Below are 21,475 nucleotides of genomic sequence, written 5' to 3'. Positions count from 1 at the left end.
AGATATTTTTGATGAAATCCGAGAGGTATATGACTCGTCCATAGACAGCCATAACCACCACTCTCAAGGTCCAGAAAGCTACTAAAGACATTGTTAAAACAGTCGACGTGACTGCAGTTGTTCAATCTTAATTTTATGAAGCAACGAGAATACTTTTTGTATGCAAAAACAAAACAAAAATAACAATTTTATTCAATGAGCCGGTGTTCTGACGTAGAACCTGGAAGCACTGAACGTAAACAGCGCACAAGAATGACACAGAAAGGAAGATATTGTTGAATAAAGTCATTATTTTTGTTTTGTTTTTGCGCACAAAAAGTATTCTTGTCGCTTCTTAACATTAAGATTGAACCACTGCAGTCCAGAGACTTTTTTAACAATGTCTTTAGGACCTCTCTGGACCTTGAAAGTGGTGGTTAGATTGCTGTCTATGGACGAGTCAGATACCTCTCGAGTTTCATCAAAAATATCTTAATTTGTGTTCCGAAGATGAATGAAGTCCTTACGGGTGAGAAACGACATGAGGGTGAGTAATAAATTACAGAATTCTCATTTTTGAGTGAACTAACCCTTTAACTCTTCAGTTCAGGCCACATTCACACAGCAGCAGAATACAGTTGTCAGTCCTGTATTTGAGTCCTTAAAGGTGCTAAAGAGGATGTTTTGTTTTATACATTTTTGCAATATTACTTGAAACTGTCTTTACTAACTGATAAAAGACTATTTATTAGGTGCACTGAAAGGAATAATATTAATATACATCATCTGTGCACGAGGTAGGGCCTTAAAAACATCAGCCAATCGTTTATGCGATCATCGCGTAAACGATTGGCCCTCTGGCTTGTCAATCACTGCCATGACGTTCCTTGTGAGAGACGTGTGCGGCTGCGCGCTCCAGTAACTTTCCACACTCCACAGGCGCTGCATGCAATGTTTTTGTCAGGAGACAGGAGTAACAACTGCAGATTATGAGTTACCTGCGGTGAGTCCGACATAATGAATCCACTAACACGACACAGCGAATGCCGGTGGTAAACACTCGTGTTCCAATACTCGTGCATGAGTTTTGGGAGGCGTTCCCTCAAAATGAGCTGTGAAGGAGGGGGGTTGTTCTTACGCATGCGCTCATTTCAAAAACTCAGTAACAGTCTTTGGTTTCTCAGTCGACGAAAAGATCCTCTTTAGCACCTTTAATAAGGTTACGTTCACACACAGTTCAGTTATTTACGGGAGTGACAACTGTATTCTGTATAAAAGCCACTGTCGGTTAATGAAAATTTGATGGACTGGACCTGGACTGGACTTCTGTCATGTCAAAAGTCTTTACAGTTTTATGGACATTTTTAATATTACTTTGGTCACAGTCGCTATGGTTACTGGTTAGAGAATGCAGACTTGATTCCCATTGCAGTTCATATTGCAAGTTGCTGTGTGAATGGGACATTTTGAGACTCACGCCTGTTAGTAACTGCAGCTGTCAAACCCAAAAACCAACATTGTGAATGTAGCCATAGGAATGTCCACGTCGGTTTCTGCTTTTATATATCTTAATTTGTTTGTCACTTTTGATTTAGAATGAAATTCATGAAATTTAAGAACAAATCTGATCATACATGAGTTTTATAAATGAGGCCCCTGGAAAGCTGATTGCTAGGATTTTCTGGGTGGTTGCTAAGGCAGTGCCTTTCAATTGTGGGTGGTTACTAGGGCATTGCAATGATGTTGTTAGGGCAATCATTGATAGGGTGTTACTAAATTGCTTACTAGCCCAAGTCAAAAAATCTCTATGATATTGTGTTCCCTAGAATAGTGTAATGTGTGGATTTTTTTAATCTTTTTTTTTTTTTTTTTTGTCTGCCAGACAAACACTGTGCTGTTGCTGAGGCAGTCTGGGTGGTTCCTAAGGCGTTGTTCGAACATTATTGAATTTATTACTAGCCCAAGTCAAAAATCTTTATGATATTATGATCCCTAGAATAAAAAAAAATCCTCTTTTCATCTACTTGACAAACATCCTAAATCAGAGTTGTGAGCCAACATTTTGAAATGAATATATAGTAGTACATTAGCAAATAATACTGATGCCTGCCTATCATGCACCACTAATAAAATAAGCATTCAACACAACACTGTTTTCTCTCTATCTTAGCTCTATGTGTCTAAGCGTAATGAATGATACTGTTTATTAGAGCATGCTGATTTAAATTAAATGCCTGCTCAAAATGTATAGCTGTGAAGAAGCAAAAGTCAGTGGGTCTCATTCACTAATAATTGCACACAAGTGTTCTCACTTATGTGAGCAGAAAGAAATGTCATGTACAATTCTACATGTCTTTATGCACAGAAATTTAATCTTGGCCTCATTCTTATGTTGATAAATTTGGATTATTGTAGATGAGGTAGCTCATGCTCGCACTAATTAGCATAATACATGCCCAGACTATCTTAATAAGGGTGTCTCCACACAACTTGTCTTCTACGGGTAGAATTGTAATTGTGATACCTCCTAAATTTAGGAAGCATTGCATAAATTCTTCACAGAGATTAATATTTCAGTGAAAAAATAAATCCGAGATGGCAGACGAAGTAAAAGAAATGTTGATTGTACAAACTTATTTCATTCAATACTGATAAGCAACGACAAAAACATTCTTGTTTATCCTAGGCAATTTTATGCTTGTTAGAGTACCGTGTGGTTAGCTTAGCAACATGCTAATGTTAAACGCTATTGAAATCAGTTGTGAGCTGTTCAAAAGTGTCAAAGGACATAATCTTTAGGCCTGTTTCTGTGTGAAATGTGCGCACACAGGTTTTACGCACAGATATGAATGAGAGGGAGGGAGAGAATGAACCTTTTTCTCTGTATTGTTGTTTTCAGTGTATTATGCACAGTTGTATGTTGTCTGACAATATGGATTAGTGCAGCTGGGATTAGGTTTATGAATGAATTAGAGACAGTTTTAGCATCCAAATGAAGCTACTTACACACTGCAGAGGTGAGATTTGGCAGCTCGTGATTTTGTTACTAAAGTGAGAAGAAGAACACCAGCATAGAGATATAGGGATTACAGCGTTTCTCCTCTCTGTTTGCTCTGCCCTATGCTTTTATTCTGATACAAAGTCGGTATAACTTTAGAGGTTAAGTCCCGTGGCAGTTCCACCTGTCCAGCTCTAGATCAGCCCTTGACCTGTGACCTGTGACATTTAGGAGGTTTGATCTGTAGAGCCCCAGTAAGAGGATTGTTTTTTCCCTTTGAACTCATGTTCTCTGCTGTTCTCTGGTGTGAGATGTGAGTGGTGTGCAGGAAGAACTGGTCCTAACTAAAAAAAATAAATAAACTAGATTAAAAATATTTTCTAAATTAGGCTCTAATTGTACACATTATTTTTTATAATTATTTTATATGAATTAAATATGTATGCGCATCCATAATTGTATATTATTATTTGCATGTATTATTTATACACTGAATGAAAAAGACTTTTTATAGATAAAATTGTTTAAATGTTGGTTGTTATAAACTTTTGTTATTGAGAGAGAAGAATTTTATGTATATATAATATGTAAATGTTTATATTGTAAAATGTATTATAATAATTATTTGGCTCTATTTTAATAGATATATTAATATATAATACCTTATATGTAATATTTATATAAACAATAATATAATGTTAATATATAGTAAAACTTTTGCAGCCAACATTTAAATTATGTACTTAGGACCAAAATAATTATATCTTTACAAAGCTGAGACTTTTTCCTTAAGTGCATAAAATAGGATAATGCATATAATAGGAAAATGTACCAGATGTAATGTTTTTTTTTTTTTTTTAATATTTCATAGCACCCTACTTTTCTCACTAATCACATTCAGTAGACTGCAAATTCATAACTAAGCTAATATATATATATATATATATATATATATATATACACATACAAACTATATATATACATACTGCAAATTCATAACTAAGCTAATATATATATATATATATATATATATATATATATATATATATATATATATAAATTTTTGCAGTGCAGTGCAGTGCAGTGCAGTGCAGCTGTAACTTCAGAAATGGCTCAGGAAACACTGGTTTGCTCCATTGAGCAACACTCAGTATGTTTACAGATGATGCTGTTTGCATACCCTCTGAACAAAAATAGCCAAAATCAAGCCTGCAGCTTTTCTGTTTCTCTGCTTCTTTTCTTAAAAAAAGAAAAAAAAAACTTTGAGGCAATTTTATTTCTGAAAAGAAGCAGAAGAAACGGACACGCTGCCGCCTTTCCTGCATCTTTCAGAAATATCCAGCAACGCAGACAGATTTTAGGAGGCAGGCGGATGGCGGACAATGACTGACTGCTCTACAGATAAATGCTAAACCCTGGCTCCGAGGAGAAAGAAGCAGCCTGCTTTAAAGACCATGGAGGAAAAAGAAAGACAGCAGCCTTTTGGCTTTTGGCTTTTTTTTTCTTTCTTTTTTCTTTCTTTTTTCTTTTTCCTCCAGAAGCCAAATTTTTTTGTCACTTATCCTAATGCATTTCTGAAAGATGTCAAGAAAGGAATGAAGCAAAATAATTTTCCCTGTAAATATGAGGTTTTCACATTCATAAAATATGTAATTATTAGGTCCAGCAAGTTGACATATCTTAAAATATGCCAGTGTCATTGATTTGTCTCAAGATGCACACCAGTAATGTCCTAATTGAACCTAGTCCTAAACCTGGCTTAATCTAAGCCTTGTCTGTGAAACCAGGCCAACATTTTGAGGTTTGTTTAGTATTTATGGCTGAAAACCATAGGTGTAATTTGCGGGTGGGACGGGTGGGACATGTCCCCACCACTTTTTGAAATGGTCGATATTGTCCCTATCACTTTTTGAAACATATCGCGGCATCTCGCAGATATCTAATACAAAAGAAACACCTCTAGTTGATTGTCAATTTGTGTTAATAATAGGCGATCTGGTGCTGGGATGTGTTGTTTTTGAAATCATGTGGAGTGCTCGTGGTCGCTGTTATCAGAGGCGCAACAGTGTTCTCAACAGCGCTTCAATCTATCGCTTAACTGTTGCAGAGACTCTCTATTCATTACGTTGAATCACAAAACAAAATACACATAAACGCGTCCCTGCTCTTGATATACAATCACTGACGAACATGTTTGGTTTTAATGAGAAAAAAAAAAAAAAATCATACATGGTTGGATTCGAACCCAGCATCTCTTGCATGCTAAACGAAAATAATGCCTCCAGTCCATCAGGACAATATATTTATAACACCGGATCCACGTATTTATTAACTAATATACATACTCTCGAGACATATTGTATTACAGCAGATGTAAGGAAGAAACTATCATATTAATTTTAATATCATATTATTATTATTGTAATATTACAATTACAATAATACACATTCCTGTCCCACCCACTTTTTAAAACAAAGTTACGCCACTGCTGAAAACCAATATTCACTTGCCATTGCCGTTTACTACAGTTGACCGAGTGGATCAGGTAGTCTGAGCTGGAGTGATTGAGTGGAGGTGGGGACTAATTTGCATATTCATGGTTCCAGGTATAATAAATCATGCAATTTTGTAGAGTTACATTTGAGCTATTTTAAGGTTTGTAATAATTTGAAGGAAAAAAACATTTAAATATGTCATTTTGATTATCAAAGATTAGATTATTTACTGCAGGGGGCCTTTAAACATCCTGTATAGGCATTATTAATAGAAAAATGCATATAAAGAGGATTTACTTTCACCAATAAACTAATAAACAGATGTTCTGTGCCTTTTGTGTGCTTCATTCGGTTCCAGTCATCTCCAAAGTCTCTCTCTGAAAAGTTTTTATATACGATAAGTTTTTTGAATAAACGTGTTAACACCGTTAGCCTAAAAGCTTTAAATATGTCTAATTTATCTCATGCATTAAATTGTTAATTTAAGGTAAAACATAATGCCAAAAACTTGCTCTTCCTGTTCCAAGCTTTTAACCATTCATTGAAATCTTTCCTTGTGAAAAGACCTTTCATTCATATTGCCACTGACTGACGTCCCAGACTATTAGCCTCTCGACGGCACATTAGTCTGTTAACCTTTCTCGGTGTGGCATAATGATCCGTGACACCTCATAGGTTATGAGGAGGAACATAGAGCCAGAATTGACTGTAGGACACTGGGGAGAATTCTCAGAGTTTGACGCGGTAAGGTCAGGGCTATAAATCTATGTAGTAAAAGTCTTCTGTGCAACCAAGAGACTGGCACTGGCTTTGATACACACACCGAGCTGGGACTCACTTGGTGCGTGTACACTCTTCAAAGCATAAACAGATGCGCCGGAGTTTATTTTCAGGTTTTTACAGCATTGTCTGAGTTTATCGATTCTCCACTCGTATTCTATGAAGGTTTAATATCCCTTTGACCATTCTCACCTCCCTATGCTAAACAATTCATGGGAGCTTCTGAATTTCTTGTGAAGAGAAGCCTCACTTTTCCACTAGCTTTCCACTGGTCCATAGTAAGATAGATAGCATGTTTGAGGATTCTAAGCACCACTGAACACTGACCTTCACTGTTAAACTCAATCTCTCATCATCACCTCCGGACCGCCATGGTTGGTCCGTCTGTTCGGGCCCCTCACAGCACACTAATGCACTTGATCAGAGCCAGTAACCCTAGCTGAGTTGATCTTTTGGAAAATCTGCTTCCGTACAGACTGCAAAGACAGTCTCTGACATCTTTTTAGGTCGCCCCTAACCATTAAAGGTTGTGAGATGACAATCCTCTCTAAATTTGAGAGCTCTGTCAGAAAAGTGGCCTGGCTGATAGCATACGTGTGCAGACAAATCTGGCCAGTGTAATTTCCTGAAAACCTTAACCTCCTTCTCTCTATCAGCTCCTGTTATGTATCCAGTAAAAGCAAGAAAAGATTATTTATATATCATGTAGAGAGAGAGATATAGAGAGTTCAAACTTCTAATATCTATTTTGTCTCTTGGTTGTTGGTTGAAGATTAGCATGAATGGCATATACTGTTAGCTATAGCTATAATCCTGGATAGGATTTTGTCTTGGCTGTGACGTGCAATTGTAACATTGTTGTATGAGTAATATCAAAATTGTATGACTGAATTGAGAAGATGAAATGTGATGAACATTATTTCATTAAGCTGAAGCTATTGAAGACATTAAGGTGTCTGTTCTTGACATGGCAATATTGTTAGTTAAGGATTTAGCCCATTTCAGTTAATGATAATGTGGGTTTTACTTTTGCTTTAAACACATATTATACCTGACAGCTTAAAGAATAACTACCACATGAAAGGAAAACCTATTCAGTTATATCAAATGTTAAAGCAATGACATTACATTGAAGTGTTCTCTGTATTAAGATGCAGTGAATTAATCATAATTGCCCCCAACCGCTATTTCTCTTCAACTCCACCAACCCGTATACGGGTTTGAAAACTACATTATAATGTTCACACATAAATTTTAAAGGCTTCCCTATATGGTATCACCCCATATTTGGTATCATTTGAAAGCTTAGAATCTAAGAATACCATATAATTAAGCTTTCATATGCATTGGTCACAGTTACGAATTTTCGCAAAGCGATTGCGAAGAAAATTTTCTTCGCGAATGTATTTTATATATTTTTCAGAAAACAGTCAAGTTATATATCACAAGAAAGCTCTCGTTCTAAGGAATTTGCACATGTGGTTTATTTCATTGTGTGACAATCATAGTTCAAAGAATCACGCAGTGAATTAATGTCACTCATTATGAAAAAAGACAAGCGTCACATTCCAACTCCAATGACTGCTTCAATCAGCCACAAACAGCTACAAATAGACAACATATACTATAATATATATCACTTTCAGCAGTGTTTTATGTCATTTCAAAGGGTTTTCTGTAAAATGAAACTGGGATATTGCATTTATACCAATGTATATGGGTATGGAAAGACTTTACATTTTAGTAGGCGGAAATTACATGAAGCGGAAATTGCATAAAAAAGTAATATTCTTCCCTTCAGGTGCATTTGAATAACTTTTGCATACAACATGATAGAGACAGAATTCTTTTTTCCATTGTTTGCTGACATGTAGAGGAAACAACCAGATATATATACATTAGTGTTGTCACGATACCAAAATTTTGACTTCGATACGATACCCAACTTAAATATCACGATACCGATACTTAAACGATACTATGGCAAAAACCTAAAACAGCAGAAAAAGTAAATAAATAACATATGACAGAACTTCTTTCTTCACCAGTGTGCAGGCTGATAATTCTGGATTTGAGCTTCAATGCCATGAAGTTAGAGTTAGATTTAATATAATTTTTAGTGTTTATTATTTTCATGCTCAATAAAATTGTGAATTATTTGCTGTTCTGCTTTTTTTTATACATTTAGGTGTTTTTGACAGTAATATTATTGTAAAAAATTATATTACTGTAAATAAAAAAGAGCAAAAAATCAAAAAGTGCCTCTTTTTTAGGGGCTTTATTACAGCACAGATAACAAATACTATCATTTTTATCACTTTCAGCAGTGTTTTATCTAACTTCAAAGGGTTTCCTCTAAAATGACACCAAAATTTTGTATTTAGAGCACTTTATGTGGGTATATGAAGCTTTTTAATTTGGGTAGACCAAATCCAGGCGGAAATCCCCAAAATGGTTCTGAAGCTTAAGGTGCAAAGTGTAAAATTTGTGAGGATCTATTGACAGAAATGCAATATAATATACATAATTATGTTTTCAGTGGTACATAAAGACCTTACATAATGAACTGGTATGTTTTTATTACCTTAGAATGAGCCATTTCTATCACATACACTGTGGGTCCCAATCCATGTCAAGTCGCCATGTTTCTACAGCAACCCTAAACGGACAAACACTCCGCGGAGCGTGTTTCGTCACTATGTTGTTCTTCTTCTAAATCGTTTGTGTTTTTAGAGGCAGCTTGCGTCGTCACTAAGTTGAATACGCATAAAGTAGTAGTAGTAATAGTAGTAGTCATCTGGTTTATTAGAAGCAGAGACCATTCTTTGTTAGAAGTAAGAAGAAACCTCATTGCTTCACACAAGCTACTCTCTGCTCTCTCAGGCGACATGACGGCAACCATAGGTTCTCCGAAAGGGATGGTTGCGAGGGGTGTGCGTCGTTAGTTGCAGTTTGCAACCTTACCGCTAGATGCCACTAAAATGTACACACTGCACCTTTAAATCACGCCTTATCAACTAGCCGTTCTTTATGAACATTTTATTTATATTATTTGTAAGGATTGTACTAATATGAACATTCTGGGTGATAAAATTATATAGGCCTATAAAATATGTTGCTTTAATAAACTAAAAATAAAATGATAAAATAAATCATTTTAAAGGTAAATACTAAAAAGAGCTTTTCACACTTGAAATAGTTAACCCTGGGTCATTTTAAACCCCGGGTAAATGAAATCCTGGGTTATCTTGCTTCATGTTTCACACTGCTTATAATTTTCCTGGGGTTAACAATTAATCCTGGGTATTCATAACTAGCTTATGTTTCACACTGTACATTCCTAAACCCTGGGTTAACTTTCTTATTTGCATATTTGCGGTATCAGTGTCATTGATTGGATAAACGCAACCTGTTTACATAGCTCTAGCGTTGCGCATCCTTGTATTGCCGACTGTATCATCAAATTTTATACCAAATGGACATTTCGGACTATAAAGTTAAGAATGAAACTGTCTCTTCTTCACTCAAATCACATTTTCTGTCAGCATTTGACATTTTTCCTTTCAAACACTGAATTTACTGTTTGTATACAATGCGCAGTATTTCTGTGACCATCCAAAACAGGCAAATACGCGATTGGTTGTCTGTTGCTAAGCGTCTAGCTGTAACATTCTAACATCGCATCATTTCACATTGTACAAGTTTGGCACCGCAATGCAGGGTTAACACCGCAAAAGCAGTGCTAACCCCGGGTAAAAAGCTGTGCTAATCTAATTTCTAAATTACAAGTGTGAAAGCGCTCCTTTACCCAGGGTTAAAAGCAGTGTTTAGAACGACGATAACCTGGGGTTAAGCACAGTATGAATAGCCCTAAAGTGAATTTAGTCATTATTATTAAGGTACCGTATGGAAAATGGATATTCATTTTGAGATTTGCTGAATTAAACAGTATTATTAAAGGATTCATTTTCTTTTAAAGATTAACTTTAAGTGAGTGTTAGATGATGGCAGAGGTAATCAAAATGTAAATAAAAAAAATATATATCTTATATTTGCTGATAACAGACATGGTACCGATATTTGTTGTGCAACCCTAATTATTAAATTGGCACATATGACGGCAGGTAGATTTGTAGTAGTTTGTGTGTAACAAATTAATAAAAAATGTTATTGCAACCAGTCTCCCCTACTATCTGATGATTTTAGCATGAAGATAATTATAGTAACACTGCTGATATGTTCTAACACAAGATTAACATTAATACTAGTAATATTTGGATGCCCCCTTAATGATCACACAGCAAGTTGTCCTAATCTGTGTTGGTACTTGACTTGAGTTTGTATATGTTTGTGTGTGTATGCATAGGAGATATATGAGATACTGAGTACACACAGTGGCTCGTCATGCATCAATATTTAGCCAGCGGGAAAAGAGCTCACACAAAGAGAGTTATCCTCTTCTCCACACTTTTACACAGCTGGACAGTGTGTCAACACACAAATTATGTCAGCTGGCAGCGAGGAGGGAAAAGGAGTAGGCAGCAGTCAGCACAGCATAGTGCCATATAGCTGAAGAGGACCATGATTTATCAACTCACATAATGACAATTTGTTAATATAGTCTTGTACAGCACTTTTAAGCTGTGGGTGATATCTTTTGTTTTCTTTTGTGATTTATTAGAAAAAAACATATCATTTACAAAATCACATTCTGTAAAATATGGTTTCATGTCCAAATTTTTTATAATGTTTATATTTGGATAGCAGGATTGGGATTGTCCATCAGTCCCTGTTAGCTCAAATTTTAGGAAACCTACTGTATTGTTGGATATAATTGTGTTATATTTTTATTTAATTGAATCTAATTTTATTTTATTTGATAATTAATATTTAGTCTACACCATTACCTATTTTATTTAATTAAAATATTATTTAGTCTATATGGTCTACCTATTTTATTTAGTTTTATTTTATCTTATTTTATTTTATTAAAATATTTTTGGTCTCCAATGTACTTTTTTATTTATTCAGATATTATTTAGTCTATAGTGTACCTATTTTATTTTATTAAAATATTTTTTGTCAATAGTGTACCTATTTTATTAAAATATTATTGGGTCTAGAGTGTACCTATTGGAATTTAATTAAATTTTTAAAATATTAAAATTACTCTCTTTTGCTGTTCCAAACCTGTATGATTTTCTTTTTTTATTAAACTCAAAAGGAGATATTTGTCAGACTTCACACTGTTTTTTAAATACAATTATTGTATAACTCTCTAGCTCCACTAAACTGTCTAAAATTGACATATGAACCAGTTTTTATGGTGCTTTTTATTTATTTATTTATTTTTGAGCAACATCAAGAACACAATATTCGCAGCAAAAAAAAAAAAAAAGAGCTGTGCAAACATTCTTCAAAACATCTTTTGTGTTCAAGCAAAGACAGTCAGATGGTTTGGAACAAAATGCTTGTGAGTAAATTGAATCTATTGCTTTAAGTCAGATCCTTTGGTTAGTTGACCCACTCATCTGCATGTCCCTTAGACACTTCTTTTATTCTTCTGACTCATACTTTGAAGTGATTCCAAATTCTTAACTTCTCTCTAACCTTGTTACAAGGAAACGTGCTAGAACTCAAGTGTGGAGCTTTGCAAAGTTTAGCTTCAAGAAGTGAACTTTTCAACTCTTCGGTTATTCAGAGTATAAATGCAATATTGATGGTGTTTTACGCTCTTGTACCTGATGTTCTAGTTCTTTTGCTTGTCAGTGTCATCATTTGTTACACTGAGATGGAGTGGTTTGTTTGTGTTCTGAAAGACCTTGGTCTGTCCACTCACAGCACGTCCTCATTCTTTTATTGGCACTTAAAGGAAAAGCCCACGTCATCAATGCCTTAAGTTGGCCAGCTTTGATGTTTTTAATCACTCTCTTTTACTCCTATAATTAATGTAAATCATAATGTTTTTTTTTTCTAAACGATAAAGGTGGCATGATTAATCAAGCGAGAATCCTTTAAGAGATCATACATTTTAATGAACCGTATTACACCGGCGTTGTGTTTTAGCACAATACTATATGAAATTAAATCCATACGCAAACAGTTTGCCCGTAGGCCTGAGCTGATGTGCAGCTGGGACGTCTCCATGCTCTGCTGAGTTTGCTGCGCTGGCACAAAACAACTTTTCTAATGGAATCATTTGAATTATGAGGAGATAGACCCAGTTATTGATCTGACTGACCAAACACCATTAAAATTCAACATAGCCTGGCTTAATGCACAATAATGGAGAAAAAAACAGGCTTGAGTGTGTCAGAATCTTTAATATTACCCTGAATTTTCAACTCAAATCGATGCTTGTTAATAGTCATTCAGCACGATCGCAATAGTCATCAATGTCAAGCAGATGAGCTGCAGAGTTGAGTCAACTAAAAGTGAGTGGGTGCTTGTGAGAGATGGTGATTGTCTCTTTAGAATCTGTGGTAGTGATTTCATGAGGTTTGATCAATCGCTGTTGACATGGAGGGGGCCCTAAATTATTTATTAGTGACTGATCAATATGGCTTTTTACAAATACCTTTTTTTTTTTTTAATAAAACAAAATAAATATGGTTGTGTTTTAAATATTTAATACATTTATATATTTAATAAGATATGTGTAATTTTAGATTATTTATATTTATTAATATTTAGATATTATTATTTAGATTTTGTAATTATTTTTAATTTAGCCAAACTTTTAGAAATAGATTCTGGTCAAGCTCATACACTTTATTAATTACAATCTATTTATTTACACAGTGGTTAAAAAATATATAGGATGGGAATAAAAATAAAAAATTCAGTCATGTGTTTGGCATGGTAATGAATATGACAATGATGATATGTTTGGTCTTATACACAACACGCTGTTGTGAGCAAGATGATAATGCTGCTGATGTGCAATATAGCATACATCAGGGGTCGGCAATTAAAGGATTAGTCCACTTTTAAATACACTTTTCCTGATAAATTTACTCACCCCCATGTCATCCAAGATGTTCATGTCTTTCTTTCGTCAGTCGAAAAGAAATGAAGGTTTTTGAGGAAAACATTCCAGGATTTTTCTCCTTATAGTGGATTTCAATGGCTACCAACAGATTGAAGGTCAAAATTACAGTTTCAGTGCAGCTTCAAGGGCTTTAAACGATACCAGATGAGTAATAAGGGTCTTATCTAGCGAATCGATCTGTCATTTTCGAAAAAAATACAACCGTTTATGCTTTATAAACAGAATATCGCCTTGAACGTACTTTCCGCTTCTGCATTCTTCATAACGCTTATGCTGAATGTTCTATGCCTTCTCTATTCTACTTACGGAATGAACACGGCGGCAGTTTCGTGTTTTTCCATAACTTGAATAGGGAAGGCGTAGGACATTCAGCGTAAGCATTATGAAGAATGCGGAAGCGGAAAGTACATTCAAGGCGATATTTTGTTTATAAAGCATAAACGGTTGTATTTTTTTCGAAAATGACCGATCGATTCGCTAGATAAGACCCTTATTACTCATCTGGTATCGTTTAAAGCCCTTGAAGCTGCACTGAAACTGTAATTTTGACCTTCAACCTGTTGGTAGCCATTGAAATCCACTGTAAGGACAGTAATCCTGGAATGTTTTCATCAAAAACCTTCATTTCTTTTCGACTGAAGAGAGAAAGACATGAACATCTTGGATGGCATGGGGGTGAGTAAATTTATCAGGAAAAGTGTATTTAAAAGTGGACTAATCCTTTAAGTTTTGCATCGGGCCTAAAAAAAATTCGCCACTAGATGGCAGGCCAGAATATAGTCAAAGGATAATTTAAATTAATTGATGAAAAATGCAACTTAGAATTGCCTGTGATAGACTGTTACAGTGTCTTTTGTAACTGGTAGTGAGCTGTTACTCTGTGTTAAATCCTGTAGTAGGACGGTCATTAACAAAAAGCCACATTTGTGTGTCCGGGTTTTACACTGGATAATTTAATAAAGCAGAGTAGTGACACATAACCTAGCAAGTTTCTTCATTCACCAACTTGCAACATAGACCTCCTTGCTAAAACACACATTTGTGGAGATGCGGAATGGATAAAAATAGCAAAAAAATAAAAGAGGACTTGAATAAGCCCATTAATTGCATGTTTAAATCATGCTCATAACGAACTAGGCTATGTTTTATTTCCATATTGTGAATAATAAATGAGTACCGTTTTAATTTGCTTGTTACATAATGAAGCCTATTTATTGTAATAATTATTTGACGTAGCCTACTTTTACACTCAGAATTATTCCTTGGCATCCTCACATACTAAATCCATTTTTTTAATTGTTTGCGTGCTGGAGGTATGCTATTACATCGTGCAGAATGATGTTAACATTTAAGCTAGCTGGTGAGAGAAAATGGCACTATCAAAGAGTCTAAAGAAGAAAGTTGACAGCGAAAATATGGCATACAAAAAAGAATGGAAAGACAACTATGCGTTCATCCTACCTGGTTTTGTGAATGCAAAGCTGGTGTATCTTATCTGCAACAAAGTTGTCTGTGTTTGCAAAGAATATAATATTTGGGGCCGTTCACATGTCGCTTCTAAAAATGCGTAAAAAGCGCAGCTGTGCATCTTTCCTTTCCAAAACGCTTGCACTCCTGTGGCGTCTGTCGTTGCTATGCAACCATGAACTGCGCTCTCCAGACAGATCTATTTCAGAACCAGCCGCTATCAAAATAATCTGGCTGCGGGCGCGGGCCAGATATTATTGCTGGTGGGCCGACCACTGGCATACATGAATTACCTGTAGCTGATCAATACAGGTGGAGCTGGGGAAGGTGGAGGGTTTCTGAAAACTGCTTCAGCAAATGCTGACCAAGTATTTGAAGGTTGAGCAGCGAGCTCATTGGCTACTGATAAAGCAGGACCCTGTGCCATCTAGAGTTTCATGACAGAACTTTGTATTTAGCCATTGCTCAGTTATTGATCGACAGTTAGCTAACATAAGGATATTATCTTTAAGTTTTTGATAATGTCATACCAATTTCTGTAGTTTTATTATTTGTTTTAGTGTGAGACAAACACTAAATACCACAAAACATCACATCACAGAATTCATCACATCCATTCCAACATTTATGTTTGTGCTTTTTCTGAATGATGTAATTAATTAACTGATTTTTGTTAGTTAAGTTAATGAGATTTATAAATGACTGACAGGATGGAAAGTTAAAATGGAGGACATAGGAAAATATATATGATGTGATTATTAATGAAAACACTTTCCTCAAGAAAACTGAAAGTTTTTAATTGGAGTAAAAACTGAAAAGGTACCTATTTCTTAATACATTGCCAGTTTTTCATGTTCGAAGTTGCATCTGAAGACATGACAAAAAGAGCAACATCTGTTATTTGAAATGTCTGCTAACGTAATTATGATATTGTGATAAAAGAAAACAAACTGAAACTGCAAACATTTTAGCCAATTAAACCCAGTACATGTTCATGCCCCCATCACGTCAGAATATACATAATCGATGAGAGATTTGACGAAAAGTGCTTGTTTTCAGAAATATATCATTTTCAAGCATCTGTATCATGTATCAAGCAAATGTATAATGTACCAAGCATCTACAAATTTTTACAAAAATGCGCTTCAACAACACCTGCTTTCTACCACAGGATTGGCTGAGCAAGTTTGGGTATCTCCCACCCTCTGATCCTGTGAATGGACAGCTACAGACCAAGGAAGCTCTGACAAGAGCCATCAAAGCCATGCAAAGATTTGGAGGGCTGGAGGAAACTGGAGTGCTTGGTTAGTACATTCTTTTAGTTTCATAATAAAGCTCTGGTCCATGTTGTCCTTGGTTGTTCTCCTTGCATTTTTGGATGTTTTAAGTTTTTTTGTAGTCTTATGTTCATCTGGCTTATTGCAGCTGGCAGATTTTCTTTTGCAGTCTACGGACCAAAAAAGCATCACCCTATCTGCATGCTGCACATGTGTCTGGGTCTGTATTTATGCATGTATGTGTTTCCCTGCAGACCAAGCAACCTTGGGCTTAATGAAGACCCCTCGCTGCTCGCTGCCAGATGTGTCAGAGCCGGAGATGTCATCAGGCAGACGAAAACGAGCACTAGCTCCTCAGAATAAGTGGAACAAGAGGCATCTTTCCTGGAGGTACATTCACTATGTTTGGGTCTGAAACTGTCTGAGTGATTCCTGTCAGACGGCTGTACATGCCAGAAATGCATTCAATATATTTGAATTTATACATACATGACTTGAAGCCTCAGTGATAGTTAGAGCTGATGGAAAGAGACTTAGTGATGCAATGAAATGAGAGTTCTTGGGCAAGGCTGAAAATTCTGTACACATTGGGTTAGAAAATATTGGGGATTTTATTACTAGACATTATCGAGTTATATTCTGATTTTATAGCTAGAAAATATTGGATTGTATTTTTTATTTTATTTCATTTTTGGGCTAAAAAATATTGGCTTATTTTGATTTCTTAGCTAGAAAATATTAGGTTATTTTCTTATTTTATAGCTAGGAATTATTTGGTTATATTCTGATTTTATGTCTTGAAAATATTGGCTTTTCTCTGATTTATTAATTAAAAAATATTGGGTTGTATTTTGGTTTTATAGCTAGATAATATTGGCCATTCAAATCTTATTGCAAGATAACTTAGGCTTATATTCCCATCTTATAGGTAGAGTATTGCAGAAGAATGTCAGAAATCCCTCAACACAAGCTTTTCCAATTTCAATCACAGAAACTCTCCTCAACACCAGTCGCAAAGCTGTCTATTTTGAAGACAGATTTACAATGTGAATGTGTCTGTTCTTGAAGCGTGTTGTGTGTAGTATTGGGTTTTGTTTACAGACACTTGTCTTGGGTTTCATACCATGTTCTTTCCTGTTTTTCATTACAGAAGCCCACTGTGATCTCACATTCTCCGTGTTGTCAATCACACAGGCTTACACTCAACACATTCTTACCTGTAGGGTATACCTGTTATTTTTTAATTGGTAAAACATCAATATTTAGGCATGTTTGTTACTTGAGTTATTTTATGCCCTGCAAATTAGGTCTCTGTGCACATTCTCTGTGCTGGAAAATATATTGCCTTAGGATCAATATAGCATTTCAATAATAAATGTATCTACTTCTTCATCCTCACACGGATAAGAACATTTAAAGGGATCATGAATTGAGGAATCAACTTTTCCTTGAGCTTTTATTATATAAGAGGTCATCTTACTATAAGAATATTCTGTAAGTTGTAGAACTGAAAACTTCCCTGTTAGTCCAAAAAAAGCTTGTATTGACACCAGACCCAGCGAACAACTTGTCCCATTAGCCCCACCCACTGGCGTGTTAGTGAGATGATGAGGAGAGAAGAGTGATACAGGACTAAAAATAACATATACTTTCAAAGGATCCTAATGCTAGGAATATGGTTATTAATTTTCAACAATGTGAATTTTTTTTAATTTTCAATAATGTTTATTTTTATATTCAGTATTCACTGTGGATTCTTTGGTAAATCAGTCACATTTCGGCGAAAGCTTTGCAAACAGACTTTTATGAAATGGACTCGACAGTAATGCAACAACATGTAAGTAACTGTGTTAATTCTAATACCTGATCTGATATGTAATGTTTCATGTAAAGTCAGATGTTCTTTGTCTATGTGTTAGTAAATCAAACCAGTGACTAAAAGGTCAACTTCATGTTGTTTCTATTAGTAGGATGAAAATCTGTTTAAACAGTGATTAAATTATATATAGAAAGCATGAGCTGTAGCTGTCAATCAAACAGCACGAGATCATCAGTGACTGAGTTCTGGACTCGTGCCAAAACTCCTGTTTTATTCAACGAATCTTATAGTTACATTGCATTTGCACTGTTAATTATGATGAAAGCATTCGTTAGTGTGCAGAAATTCGAGTTGCAATGACAAGATCACTGCTTTCATGCGCTCAATGACATCGGCTACACAGTGTTCATCACTGCAACCTTTCACGCCACAATCTAAATATAATGCCATAGATCTAAATGTAATCAACACTTTTCACGATTAGTTAACCTTGAGAGCTGTAATAGTAAAAACATGCTAAAAGTTTTCAAGAGAGTAATACTTAGCTATTTCACATGCAAAGATAATAGCCAATCACAGCAGTGGGCGTTTACACTGAAGTCTCACAGCAGACACGCCACTTAAAGGGGACGATTTCAGCGGTTTTCACCGCTTCTAAGAGCTTCCGCGGCCCTCGCCGCTCTACAAAGAGCCACCCAACTGCCGTTTTCACGGCACCGGCGTCTCACGATGCCCCGTCACTCATGTGCTACGTGCAGGGCCCCCCTGCACGATAGCGACGGTCACAGCGAGTGTGTCGCCTGCCTGGGCAAGCCCCATGCGGACGGCGCGCTTGCTGGAGACTCATGCCCGCACTGCGAGTGCATGAGTCTCAGTTCCCTGCGCTGAGCCCATTGAGCACGGCCAGGGCATGGATGCCGAGCTTTTCCGCATCCTGTCCAGAGCCGTGGAAGAGCTGGACCTCGAGTGGGCCCCTCCAGAGGAGCCATCTCGCAGCCGCCTGGACGAGTGGTTCCTGCCAGGCCGCCGCCAAGCACCTCGCGCTCAGCGCCCTTTTTTCCTGAGGTCCACGAGGAGCTCACGAAGTCGTGGCGCGCTCCGTATTCCGCCCGCCTTCACACAACGCACCGCTCCGCCCTCACCGCCGTCGACGGCGCCGAAGAGAAGGGATACGAGCACCTGCCACCCCTAGACGAAGCGGTGGCTGCTCACCTCTGCCCTCCCGCGGCTGTGGGATGGAAGACCAAGAGGGCCCTTCCTTCCAAGCCCTGTCGGACCACCTCTACTTTGGCTGGACGGGCTTACACCTCGGCGGGCCAGGCTGCCTCCGCGCTCCACACAATGGCCATATTTCAGGTCTTTCAGGCCAAACTCCTCCGCTCGCTGGACGAGTCTGGAATTGACGCGCCGGCTTTCAAGGACCTTCGCAGCGCCACCGACCTTGCCCTGCGAGCCACGAAGGCTACGGCCCAGGCCATCGGGCGTTCCATGGCCAGCCTGGTAGTGTTGGAGCGCCACCTGTGGCTCAACCTAACGGAGATCAAGGACCTGGATAAGACGGCCTTCTTAGACGCCCCGGTCTCTCCCTCTGGTCTCTTCGGGCCTGCAGTGGACGGCTTCACCGAGCGCCTTACTGCCCGGCCCAAGATTGTGCTGGACCCGGTGCCTCCGAAGTCGTCCTGATTCGTCAGGAAGGAAGAGGATGGGGGATCGTCCCGTTGCGACCGGACAGCCCCCAAAGCTCCCACGAGTAATTTCCCCTCCGCCTCGTTTAATTCCGGGCGTGGGAAACATGCTCCAAGTGATAGCCGGGCCCACACCTGTTGCGCCCACTCCAAACGCCGTTTTCACGGCGAACAATATTTCACCTCATCTAAAAAAGAGCAAATTTCCTCTTCCACCCCTCTCGGTGTACGACCCCCTCAACGGCGGTCTGTCACCCGATATCATTCAACCCCTTGCCACTCGGGCCGAGGCCTGGCAGGCCATCCCCGATGTGTCAGAATGGGTTATGGGGATCGTAACCCAGGGCTACTCGCTCCAGTTTGCACGACGGCCCCCTCGCTTCGGCGGGGTGCTTCAAACCTCGGTCAATCCGGACGACGCTCATGTCCTCCGAGCCGAAGTTATGACGTTGCTAAGAAAGGGAGCTGTGGAAATAGTTTCCTCGACAGAGAGCGAGTCAGGCTTTTACAGACGCTACTTTCTGGTCCCCAAGAAGGATGGTGGTCTCAGACCCATTCTAGACCTCAGACTTTTGAATCACTCCCTCATGAGACGGAAGTTCAAAATGCTGACGCTGAAACAGATCCTCGCGCACATTTGCCCCGAGGACTGGTTCTGCTCGCTGGACCTGAAGGATGCGTATTTTCACATTCAGATAGCCCCCCGTCACAGACGATTCTTGAGATTCGCATACGAGGGAGTGGCGTACCAATATACGGTCATGCCCTTCGGGCTGTCTCTGGCTCCTCGCACTTTCACCAAGTGCATGGACGCGGCGCTTTCCCCTCTGAGGCAAATGGGAATCCGGGTCCTGAATTATCTCGATGACTGGCTCATTCTAGCCCGTTCGTGAGCCGAGCTGGAACACCACAGATCCGTGCTCCTCAGCCATTTACAATGTCTGGGTCTCAGGGTCAACTTAGCCAAGAGCTCGCTGTGCCCCACCCAGCGAATCTCGTTTCTAGGGGCAGTTTTCGACTCAGTCCGCATGACGGCAGTAGTCTCGCCGGAGCGTGCTCTAACGATTCAGCAGCTCACGGCCTCAATCAAGAACAAAGCCTGTCTCCCTCTGAAGTTTTTCCAGAGGCTACTAGGGCTGATGGCTTCCGCCTCCCCGGTGGTGTCATATTTAAACCACCAGGGCGGTCTCTCGTCCAGCCGCTTATGCGCTCTGGCGAAACGTCTTCTGGAATGGGCTCTTCCGAGGCTTCAGTCGCTCAGAGCGACTCATGTTCCTGGCAGGAACAATCTGGGCGCAGACATGTTGTCACGGAGCAACATCCCCTCCGACGAGTGGATGCTCCACCCCCAAGTGGTCCTCAAGATTTGGGAGTTCTTCGGGAGGGCAGAAATAGACCTCTTCGCCTCAGAAGACAACTCTCATTGCCCAACATTTTTCTCGAAGGAAGTCGATGCTCTGGCCCATACATGGCCCAGCACGCTCCTTTACGCCTTCCCTCCGATCGCACTGATCCCTCAGGTCATCAGGCGCATCAGAGAAGACCAACACAGAGTCCTTCTGGTGGCCCCGCTCTGGAGGAACCAAGTTTGGTCCTCGGAGCTGTTCAAGCTCTCCCTGAGAGCCCCGTGAGACGGGACCTCCTCTCTCAGGCAAACAGAACGATCTGGCACCCACAGCCGGAGCTTTGGGCTCTGCACCTCTGGTCCCTCTATGGGAGCTGACCAGCCTCCCCGGGGACGTCCTAAATACCATTTCTCAGGCTAGAGCCCCGTCCACGAGACGCCTCTATGACCAGAAATGGTCTGTCTTTGTTGATTGGTGTTCCTCACGCAACATAGACCCTGTGGAGAGTGACGTATCCTTCATACTGTCTTTCCTCCAAGAACGCTTGGAAATGGGGCGCACCCCTTCTACTCTTAAG

The 21,475-nt window shown here is 38.6% G+C and overlaps 1 protein-coding gene across 3 annotated transcripts in view; it reads left to right on the top strand.

The window, feature by feature from the left end:
• The window catches only part of mmp17a (matrix metallopeptidase 17a), a 140,271-nt gene that overhangs the window by 72,094 nt on the left and 46,702 nt on the right, over positions 1-21,475 (top strand). For all 3 annotated transcript variants that reach the window (XM_048166210.1, XM_048166209.1, XM_048166208.1), the window contains 2 exons: positions 15,943-16,075; positions 16,303-16,438. In XM_048166210.1, coding sequence (XP_048022167.1) covers positions 15,943-16,075; positions 16,303-16,438 — 269 coding nt within the window. The remainder of the gene's footprint in view (positions 1-15,942; positions 16,076-16,302; positions 16,439-21,475) is intronic.

Source organism: Megalobrama amblycephala, linkage group LG18 (genome assembly GCF_018812025.1).
Source record: "Megalobrama amblycephala isolate DHTTF-2021 linkage group LG18, ASM1881202v1, whole genome shotgun sequence".
Classification (NCBI taxonomy): domain Eukaryota; kingdom Metazoa; phylum Chordata; class Actinopteri; order Cypriniformes; family Xenocyprididae; genus Megalobrama; species Megalobrama amblycephala.
Note: the sequence above shows the minus strand (reverse complement) of the source record. Positions and strands in the feature narration are given on the sequence as shown.